Here is an 11789-nt window from a genome sequence, read left to right as displayed (position 1 = left end):
AAACCAATAGTTGGAGAGTACTGAAATAAGCATTGTGGAAAATTTCATTAAAATATTCCAAGCATCATTACGACCACTAATTATTCCGCAATCGAACTGTCGATGATAGGACCGGACTCGGCATGCTAAGGAGTACCTATATTGTGATTTTGAACAAAATCGCATATATCGAGTTTTGTCTCGACCCTGGAAAAAACGCGTAAGGGTCCCCCCTTATGCGTTTTTCCACCCAAATATGATTTTCTCTCAGACATGAAATTTGGTGGGATTAATTTCAGTAATTTAGTACATCCATTAGAACATAACAGCACCAACCAAATGCCTGAGAAACCAATAATTGGAGAGTACTGAAATAAGCATTGTGAAAAATTTCATTAAAATATTCCAAGCATCATTACGACCACTAATTATTCCGCAATCGAACTGTCGATGATAGGACCGGACTCGGCATGCTCAGGAGTACCTATACTGTGATTTTGAAAAAAATCGCATATATCGCGTTTTCTCTCGACCCTGGAAAAAACGCGTTTTTCAACCCAAATATGATTTTCTCTCAGACATGTACCTTGCTTCTGAAGTGATAAAATTTAAATTTATGATCTCATTTTTACTGATAATAATAGAGCAATTTTTCTTACCATTTTAGACATATCATGGGATTGCTCAGCAGAGGTAGAATATTCCTCTCCGTGCTCTGGTTGTTCCCGTTGTCGAGGAGTTTCTGCTCTTCAAGATACTAAAAGGAATAAAACCCCTGAACCTCCAAAAAGATGGTGGATGGCATATGTTCCTAAACCAAAACCAGCATTTGGATATATATCAGGTAAATATTTTATGAAATATGTATAAAAACAATTTTGTCACTGCTTGGTCTTTGGGAACATTGGTAATATGTGAAAGATTTTTTTCCACTAAGAAGAGTATATTGTAGTAAAAATCCCCTCTTAACAACAACGATGGTACTTTCAAAGGCAAACTGGCAATCCTTGCGAGAATTCTTCTACTTTCCCTGGGATTAATTTTGCTTTTCCACTCGGGATGCCTCAGTATGTGCTGACAGCATTGCTGGGGTTATACTGGGTAGTATGAGTGCATTTATCCCATCTTTTACCGTAATTTTCACCTTACAATCATGGTTTGATCTCTCTTGTTTTCTTGCATATAGGGAGAGAGATAGGGCATAACAAGTTATGAAACTATCTCCTCCTGTTACCCACTCCTCTTTCATTACTTTTAGGAATCATTGTAAGGTTATTCTTCGAAGGGCCAAGCGGAATTTTTTAAGAAGAAAGACCACTGACCTGACTAACTCTTCTTCTAGTAAATTCTTCTGGTCCTTAACCAAAAACATCTGTAATAACTTCTGCACTCCCTCTTTTCCTCCTCTTTTTCAACCCAATAACTCTGTAGTCAACTGTCCCACTTATAAAGCCAATCTCTTTAGCACCTTAGTCTCCTGTAACTCCACCTTAGACTATTCCAACTCTTTCCCTCCTACTCCTGCTCCTCCTACTGAACGTATGCACTTTCCTATAATCTACACCGTAGGGTTGCTGGTGTGTTATCCAATCTGGATATGAGTAAGGTGCATGGACCAAACGGAATACTCCCTCATGTTATGAGGGAGTGTGCTGAAATTCTGGCCCCCATTCTTGCTCGCCTCTTTTGCCTTTGCCTCAAAACCCAAATTTTTCCTTCTTCTTGGAAGCATGCCTAGGTTTAGCCCATCCCAAAGAAGGGCTAGGCCTTGCTAGGCCTCATATGCTCTCCTCATTTCTTCTATGTCATGGAAGCCACACATACACAACATTGCTAAAGCTGCTTCCCGAAAGCTGGGAATGCTGTACAAATGCCGTAACTACTTCACTACTGAGCAGTTGCTTCAAGTTTATAAAGGATTCATTCATCCTAATCTGGGGTGGCTCTTCTTCTGTCCAACTGTTAGATAGGATGGAATCAAAAGGCATTTTGTCTTCTTAACTTTCTTCCTTTAATCGATAATCTCTCTTCTCTTTTTCTTCGCCGCAATGTTGCTTCACTCTCTCTCTTTTATAGGTATTTTAACGAGCAATGTTTGGTGGATTTGGCATCCTGTGTACCACCGGCAAGGCTGTGGGCTCGTAACACTTGTCTTGCCCGCGGTGCCCACCGTTTCTCTGTGGCTGTCGGTCGCACTAGAATACCCTGTTTATAGTACATCCTTCTTTCCTCACACAGCCAAACTGTGGAATGCTCTGCCTTCTTCTGTGTTTCCATACTCTTACAATCTGTCTCACTTCAAAAAGCTGGTTTTCAGGCATCTTTGTGGTGTAGATAAATGCAGTACTGTATAGTCTTTTCTCCTATTTTTAATTTATTTTTCTCTAAACTTTTTTTGTCCCCCAGGCCTCATTGTGGGTCAATGAGCCTGTGCCCAGGTGGGCCATTCCCCGTAAAAAACAAAAATAAATAAATAGATATATAAATGAATAAATAAATAAATTTACTGTTTGTATACAATATATATATATATATATATATATATATATATATATATATATATATATATATATATATATATATATATATATATATATATATATATATATATATATATATATATATATATATATATATATATATATATATATATATATATATATATATATATATATAGTTTTACCCCGCTTAACGCGCTTTCACTTAACGCGTTTTATCATATACGCGGTGCCTTGCCAAAGCTGAACTTTCACTTAACGCGGATTTTTCCACAGCAACGCGGTGAGTGTCCGGCTCGGATGCTATTTTTAGATTTTGACCACGCGCCACCCGCCCGCCCGCCCTCCTGCCTGCCTGCCTGCCTCTCCCTCCTCCTCCCTCCGCTTGGGCAAGCGGCGCGGTAAGGTTGCGCAGTGTGTGTCTTTGTTGCGTTATCACTGACGTCATATGACGTCTCGGACTGTGATTGGCCATGCAGCCCTACCCCCCTCTGCTGCTAGCTGTAATTGGCTTAAAGTATTATGACGTGACTACCCCGGGGAGGGAGGGAGGGAGGAGAGACGACGCTTGACCTAGCCGCGGCAGTTTCATCCCTCAAGGCCACGCCGGGTTAACGCGCATCCATTGTTCCGTAAAATGGCTTCCGCCGGACCACCACCCCCAGAGAGAAACCTTTCCTTACCTGGACCCAGCGGCACTAAACCAAAGAAGACACGACGTTCATTAAGCTACGAGCTGAAGTACCAAATTGTTCAAGATTTGGAGAAAGGAAGACGCCAAGTTGATCTCGCGCGCCAGCATGGCGTCAACGAATCTACGATTCGTACAATAAAGAAGGATGCAGCCAAGATAAAGGAGCACATGAAGCTCACAAAGTCTGCAGGTGCTTCAGCTATCAGGTATTGCCAGAACAGGGTGCTGGCAAAAGTGGAAACTTTGCTGGTGAGTTATTTGGTGCGTCAGGCGCGACGCAACATGGCGGTGGACACGCGCTCAGTGCAGGAGTACGCACGTGAGCTATACGCAGCAGTGACACGTAAACTGGGAATTGCAGAGCCCAAACCCTTCAATGCTTCCCATGGTTGGCTGCATAGGTTTAAGAGGAGGAACAAGGTCACCAACATCAGCATTGTTGGTGAGGAAGCGAGTGCTGACCGTGCGGCGGCTAGAGATTTTCCTCCGTTTTTACGTGAGATTATGGAGGAAGGACAGTACAGTGACGACCAGGTGTTTAACATGGACGAATCTGGTCTTTTCTGGAAAAAGTTACCTTCCAAGACCTTCGTTGTCCAGTCTGCGAGCAAGGTAAGGGGCGGAAGATGCAGAAGGAACGCATCACCGTCCTGTTTACCACCAATGCCTCCGGTACCTGTAAACCAAAGTTATCGGTGATTCACAAAGCCCGCAAGCCGCACGCCTACAAGAATATGGACATGAACAAGCTTAATGTCCACTGGCTAACCGCACGTAAGGCGTGGATGTCCTCTTCTCTGTCCCTCTTCTGGTTTGACAACTTTTTTGTTCCTGACGTGCAGAAATTCTGCGAGCAACAGAATGTTCCATTCAACATTTTGTTGCTCCTTGACAACGCACCTGGACACTCGCCCCTACTAATGGATCGTCACCCCAACGTAAAAGTGGTCTTCCTTCCTCCCAACACCACGTCATTAATCCAGCCTATGGACCAGGAGTTAATCTGCAACGTTAAAGCTGCATACTCGGCAAAGAAATTCAAGCTCCTGAACGACTCTACCAACACCAAGGATGAGTTGCGTAAGCTGGGTGACACCGACAGCGAGAGTAAAAGCGACGAGGACAAGGAACAAGAGGCGGCGACTCAAGAACTTCTCGTCAAACAATTTTGGAAGAAGTTTAACGTCAAACAAGCTGTAGACTTCTTGGTGGAGGCATGGGATCTGCTGTCTATTGCTACGATTCGTCACGCATGGAGACATGTGTTGCATGGCATACCAGGTGAGAGGAGGAGTGAACCTGTGACTGGTCAGGTTCAGACTGTTGCAGTAGCAGTGGACCTTGCCAGAGAAGCTGCGCTCAATATTACAGCTGAAGGCTTCTCCGAGACCACCAACGAAGACATCATGGAGGTGATCAGAGATCCTGAAGTGACTGCCGACGAGATGTTGGAAGAAGAACCCGCCAGTGAAGAGGAGGAAGAAGGTGCGTCATTCTCCGAAGAACCTAGTTTAAGTCATAGTGATATTAAGTGTGTCATAGAGTTAACAGAAAAAATTAAGTCCATCGTTTCCCGCGACACTGACGATGAACGCCATGACGTCTTCCATAACCGACTGGTGCAGGCTATGGAGCCGTACATCAAGGTGTATCACGACAACATCAAAGCCAGCCGTCAGCAAAGCATAACCGAGTTCTTCGCCCGCAACCCACCACAGCCAGCCCAAGGCAGTGATAGTGATAGTGAAGGTGATTTTGAGGGATTTGTCAGGGAAGCCATGACAACTGTAAGTGACAGTGATATTGATTCACCTAGTAATGGTGATTCACCTAGTAATGGTGATTCACCTGAGGGGCAGTAATCTGCCCTCTGCCTCGGAACCAGCCTCCATCCCCGTATGCCGACCCATCTCTTCTACTACCGTGAGTGTTCCTTAAAACTTTTCGTTTTTTAACCTATTCTTTATTTTTCCTATGTTAACCTTTATCTTTCCTAACCTAACCTCTTCTATATTACTTGTTTTTCATGCCACCATAAAGTTAAGATAGAATTTTTACTACAACATAGTTATTTGTCGTCAAAAAGTGGAGTTTGGGGGTCAGGCTGGGTTCTATTGGAATTAATCCCATATGTTCTGTTATTCACTTAACGCGGTTTTCACTTAACGCGGGACCCTCTGGGTTCAATTGACCGCGTTAAGTGGGGTACAACTGTGTATTTTATCAAGATTTATCTTAAGTTTTCATTGTGGATTTACATGATATATATATATATATATATATATATATATATATATATATATATATATATATATATATATATATATGCGCTGATAACCACAAGGAAAGAAGAAAACACGAAGTTCCCAAGCGCTTTCGTGTAATTCACATCCTCAGGGGTGAGTATAGACTAAGGAGAAATACATGAGGCATATATATATACAGTAGTACCCCGATTTACGCGGTCAATTGAACCCACAGGGTACCGCGGAAAGTGAAAACCGCGTAAAGTGAACAACAGAACATATGGGATTAATTCCAATAGAGACTGGCCCGACCCCCAAACTCTCAAACTCCACTTTTTCCGACACAATACCTATGTTGTAGTAAAAATAACATCTAAATTTTATGATGGTATGCTCACACAATTAATATTTAAGAGAAATACAGTCGCCAGGTTAATGTCCATTCAAATAATGGACTCAAATCCCCCCCCCCCTTCTTCCCAGTTCACTAGCTCCTACCTCTCTCAGAAATGTTTGGGTGAAACCACTAGATTTTAACGTTTAGTAATAAATAATACCTCAGACTAAAGTTAGGATAATATAATTGACATTTCTGGATTCCTTGCAGGTCAGGGAATATTTTGAATGTAAACTTCATATATTTTGCACAAAAGATAAAATATTTCCTTTGTGTAAACCAAATTATTACATTAGATCTAAAATTTGTATGTCTAATGCAAAATTCATGATGTTTATATTCAAAATGATCATCATATTGTAAGAATTCCAGCAATGTAGATTATATTCTGGCAGAGTAATTTGTATGAATTTTATGAGCTAAAACAAATATCTTCAGGTAATAAAAAAAAATTATTCTTCAGGACACTATCTGTCAATCAAAGTACTACCCCACCTTGCCTCCCCCCCCTCCTCACACTCACGCCAGCTGGGTCGGTCGGTCCCAACCCTCCCCCCCACCCCCCACCCCCCACCTTCCCTCACTACCAGAGAAATGTTTGGGTGAAAAAACTAGATTTTAACCTTTAGTAATAAATAATACCTAAGACTAAAGTTAGGATAATATAATTGACATTTCTGGATTCCTTGTAGGTCAGGTAATATTTTGAATGTAAACTTCATATATTTTGCACAAAAGATAAAATATTTGCTTTGTGTAAACCAAATTATTACATTAGATCTAAAATTTGTATGTCTAATGCAAAATCCATGATGTTTATATTCAAAATGATCATCATATTGTAAGAATTCCAGCAATGTAAATTATATTCTGGCCGGGTAATTTGTATGAATTTTATGAGCTAAATAAAAAATTATACTTCACCCTGTATATGAGTAGATGCACAGCGTAAAATGAAATTCCGGTAGGTTCTGGCTAGGTATCTAAATGTAGAATCTAGAATCGCGTAAAGTGAAACCGTGTAAATCGGGGTATTACTGTTCTTGCCTGTCTGGCTAGTGATGATTCTTGTCGTTTGAAGAAATCAGCAGTTTCTGGCCTCAGTGGGGTGTTTCTGTTGTAAGTGTCTTTGTGGTTTTGATGGTTTCAAACATTCATTGGAGAGTATCTCTTGACAGAGAACACACTTTGGGTACTCAACTCAATTTTAATTCAAGTACAATGTGGCAAAACATGACATAGCCAGCGGCTTTCAAATCCTGGCTGTAAAAGGCGGACCCAACGTGCCTAGCTTGTGGCTTGTTGGTGCCTACGGGTAACCATTAATGAGTGGGAAAAAAATGGGTAGAGAGAGAGTCGGTGATGGAAAAAATAATGATTTGTTTATGTATTTATTTTTTGGCTGAAAATACTGCTTTCTTTCATCTTGTTGCTGACCCCAGTTTGGGAACCTCTGCCTTATTAATTTTACTGTGTAATGTAGTTTTAGGCAAGCTCATCTATAATCTTTGTGTTCTTTACTATTTAATAACATGTTGTGGTCTCTCTCTCACATTATAATATGACATATGCTGCATCTCTTTAGCTGCTCTATAACTTTAAGTAAATTACTGCATTTTGCTCTTTGAATCATTTACAAGAACATTATGAAAATAATTGGATGTCGATGGTACAGTTTTATTAACACTGGACAAATAACAGACTGATCACCCAAAGTGTTACTAAACTAGCAGGTGGTGTAAATGATAAATTAAGAGAAAAACAATTCCTGTATTTAGAAAATCACAGACAGTCATTCATACTTTTTTAGATATCCATTATACTCCATAATTGTCAGATTTGTATTTACTTACAGAATATCTATACTGTACAGAAATTGTCAAGCATTATTTGCTTCATGCATTGTACAGTACATGCTCATTACTGTACTGCATTATCAAAGGGAAAAATTAAAATACAATAGAAAATTTTAGCTCATGTATTTGATATTAGCTGATGCTTCCATGGCTGAAGGAATCAGCCAGATCAGTGCTTGGGAATGACTGTGTCTGGGTGATAAACTTTTTTAATTTCAGAAAATAGCATTTGTAATTCAGCTTTGTGTATATAATAGAAGCTATCTTCAAAATTTATTCTTTGATGAGAAATTTAATGAGACAAGGTATCCTGAGTTTCTTTTTGTCCAATGGCACATAATCTTTAAATATTTTTTTACAGAGGTTAAAGTTGACTACAGGAGCATAATTAATGAAGAGTGTGGAGTAAAACACAAAACAAACATCAACAATATCTGTGACCTCGTTATCACTACAAGAAACACTAAACAATCCTCAGATATCCCCAGCTATGCTCTGCATCTAAAAACAGGTAAACACTTAATTCTTTGGTTAAATGCAAATTATATAATATTCAAAAGAATATTTAGTGTCAGAAAAGGTAAGAAACTTGGTAAATAAATGGTCCCATGTGAAGTGCTTGTGAAAAGTGTGAGAGGATTGGCCAGTTGTTGCCGTGTCACTGTCTTTGGTTGAATTTTGCAATATAATGACTATATTATTGCTCTTTGCCCTTTCATATTGTTTCTTTAGTTGTTTTTAATGCTAAATCTCAGGTCCAGCCAATGTTGGAACATTTGACTTTATAAAAGAAGGTTGGAGCAGAGAATGGAATAAATTGAAAAGTTATGCATCAGAAACTACTGTTGGGGAAGTAACATTAAGACCGACAGGAGATGTTAAAACAGCCACGGTAAGACGTTCTTCTCTGTGCATGTTGTGAAAGAATAGGATATGATTAATTTTATATTTTTAGGGGAAGGAGTTGTGCAGATGTGAATGACATATTGAAATTATGTGTTGGATACCAAAGGGAGGAGATGTATGAAAAGAGAGAACTTCTTATCATGTGTCTTAGGGTAGAATGAGATTGCCATTGACTTAAGTTATTAGACAGAAATTAGAAGTTAAAAAGTAAGAGATTAGAAGATTTGCTGGGAAAATTATGATAGTGTAGGTTTATTTTGTAGAGACAAGAAGTGCAAATATAAAATAAAAAGGCATGAAATTTTTTAGATACGTAAATGAACAAAATCGCATATATCGAGTTTTGTCTCGACCCTGGAAAAAACGCGTAAGGGTCCCCCCTTATGCGTTTTTCCACCCAAATATGATTTTCTCTTAAACATGAAATTTGGTGGGATTAATTTCAGTAATTAAGTACATCCAGAAGAACATAACAACACCAACCAAATACCTGAGAAACCAATAATTAGCGAGTACTGAAATAAGCATCGAGAAAAATTTCATTAAAATAATCCAAGCATCATTACGACACTATTTATTCTGCAATCGAACTGTCGATCATAGAACCGGACTCGGCATACTCAAGAGTACCTATAGTGTGATTTTGAACAAAATCGCATATATCGAGTTTTGTCTCGACCCTGGAAAAAACGCGTAAGGGTCCCCCCTTATGCGTTTTTCCACCCAAATATGATTATCACTCAGACATGAAATTTGGTGGGATTAATTTCAGTAATTAAGTACATCCATTAGAACGTAACAGCACCAACCAAATGCCTGAGAAACCAATAGTTGGAGAGTACTGAAATAAGCATTGTGAAAATTTTCATTAAAATATTCCAAGCATCATTACGACCACTAATTATTCCGCAATGGAACTGTCGATGATAGGACCGGACTCGGCATGCTCAGGAGTACCTATACTGTGATTTTGAACAAAATCGCATATATCGAGTTTTGTCTCGACCCTGGAAAAAACGCGTAAGGGTCCCCCCTTATGCGTTTTTCCACCCAAATATGATTATCACTCAGACATGAAATTTGGTGGGATTAATTTCAGTAATTAAGTACATCCATTAGAACGTAACAGCACCAACCAAATGCCTGAGAAACCAATAGTTGGAGAGTACTGAAATAAGCATTGTGAAAAATTTCATTAAAATATTCCAAGCATCATTATGACCACAAATTATTCCGCAATGGAACTGTCGATGATAGGACCGGACTCGGCATGCTCAGGAGTAACTATACTGTGATTTTAAACAAAATCGCATATATCGCGCTGCTCGACCCTGGAAAAAACGCTAGTAAGGGTCCCTCTGGCGTTTTTCCACCCAAATATGATTTTCTCTCAGACATGAAATTTGGTGGGATTAATTTAAGTAATTAAGTACATCCATTAGAACGTAACAGCACCAACCAAATGCCTGAGAAACCAATAGTTGGAGAGTACTGAAATAAGCATTGTGAAAAATTTCATTCTACGTGTTTAAAAGCATTATGACCCACCAAATTATTCATGGCAGTGGAGACTATAGATGTTAGGACGGACTGGCATGCTCAGGAGAGCCTGCTGTGATTTTGAACAAAATCGCGATATATCGCTGCCGATTCCTGGAAACGCCAGTAAGGGTCCCCCCTTATGCGTTTTTCCACCCAAATATGATTTTCTCACAGACATGAAATTTGGTGGGATTAATTTCAGTAATTAAGTACATCCATTAGAACATAAGAGCACCAACCAAATGCCTGAGAAACCAATAGTTGGAGAGTACTGAAATAAGCATTGTGAAAAATTTCATTAAAATATTCCAAGCATCATTACGACCACAAATTATTCCGCAATGGAACTGTCGATGATAGGACCGGACTCGGCATGCTCTGGAGTACCTATACTGTGATTTTGAACAAAATCGCATATATCTAGTTTTGTCTCGACCCTGGAAAAAACGCGTAAGGGTCCCCCCTTATGCGTTTTTCCACCCAAATATGATTTTCTCTCAGACATGAAATTTGGTGGGATTAATTTCAGTAATTAAGTATATCCATTAGAACATAACAGCACCAACCAAATGCCTGAGAAACCAATAGTTGGAGAGTACTGAAATAAGCATTGTGAAAAATTTCATTAAAATATTCCAAGCATCATTACGACCACTAATTATTCCGCAATCAAACTGTCGATGATTGGACCAGACTCGGCATGCTCAGGAGTACCTATACTGTGATTTTGAACAAAATCGCATATATCAAGTTTTATTAATTCCTGAAAAACGCTAAGGGTCCTTATAGCGCTTTTTTCCACCCAAATATGATTTTCTCAGACATGAAATTTGTGGGATTAATTTCAGTAATTAAGTACATCCATTAGAACATAACAGTAATACTCAACCAAATGCTGAGAAACCAATAGTTGAGTACTGGAAATAAGCATTGTGAAAATTTCATTAAAATATTCCAAGCATCATTACTGCACTACTAATTATTCCGCAATCGAACTGTCGAAGTGATAGGACCGACTCTGCACTTTCTAGAGTACCTATATCAGATTTTGAACAAAATCGATATATCGCTTTTGTTCGACCTTGAAAAACGCGTAAGGGTCCCCCCTTATGCGTTTTTCCACCCAAATATGATTATCACTCAGACATGAAATTTGGTGGGATTAATTTCAGTAATTAAGTATATCCATTAGAACATAACAGCACCAACCAAATGCCTGAGAAACCAATTGTTGGAGAGTACTGAAATAAGCATTGTGAAAAATTTCATTAAAATATTCCAAGCATCATTATGACCACTAATTATTCCGCAATCGAACTGTCGATGATAGGACCGGACTCAGCATGCTCAGGAGTACCTATACTGTGATTTTGAACAAAATCGCATATATCGCGTTTTCTCTCGACCCTGGAAAAAACGCGTAAGGGTCCCCCCTTATGCGTTTTTCCACCCAAATATGATTTTCTCTCAGACATGAAATTTGGTGGGATTAATTTCAGTAATTAAGTACATCCATTGGAACATAACAGCACCAACCAAATACCTGAGAAACCAATAGTTGGAGAGTACTGAAATAAGCATTGTGAAAATTTCATTAAAATATTCCAAGCATCACATTTAATTTCATCAATTATTCAAGAATCGAACTGGTTTGCTATAGACCGACTCGCA

General features: G+C 39.2%; 1 protein-coding gene across 1 annotated transcript; it reads left to right on the top strand.

Annotated features, from left to right (window-relative positions):
* The first annotated feature begins 555 nt into the window (after positions 1-555).
* LOC121860085 lies at positions 556-8607 on the top strand. Its single transcript, XM_042357110.1, has 3 exons — positions 556-823; positions 8032-8181; positions 8426-8607. Exons 1-3 carry the CDS (start codon positions 778-780, stop codon positions 8590-8592), a joined length of 363 nt encoding a protein of 120 aa, XP_042213044.1. The 5' UTR covers positions 556-777; the 3' UTR covers positions 8593-8607.
* The last annotated feature ends 3182 nt before the right edge of the window (positions 8608-11789 follow it).

This window comes from Homarus americanus, unplaced genomic scaffold, assembly GCF_018991925.1.
Source record: "Homarus americanus isolate GMGI-L3 unplaced genomic scaffold, GMGI_Hamer_2.0 scaffold30307, whole genome shotgun sequence".
In the NCBI taxonomy this organism is placed as follows: Eukaryota; Metazoa; Arthropoda; class Malacostraca; order Decapoda; family Nephropidae; genus Homarus; species Homarus americanus.
Note: the sequence above shows the minus strand (reverse complement) of the source record. Positions and strands in the feature narration are given on the sequence as shown.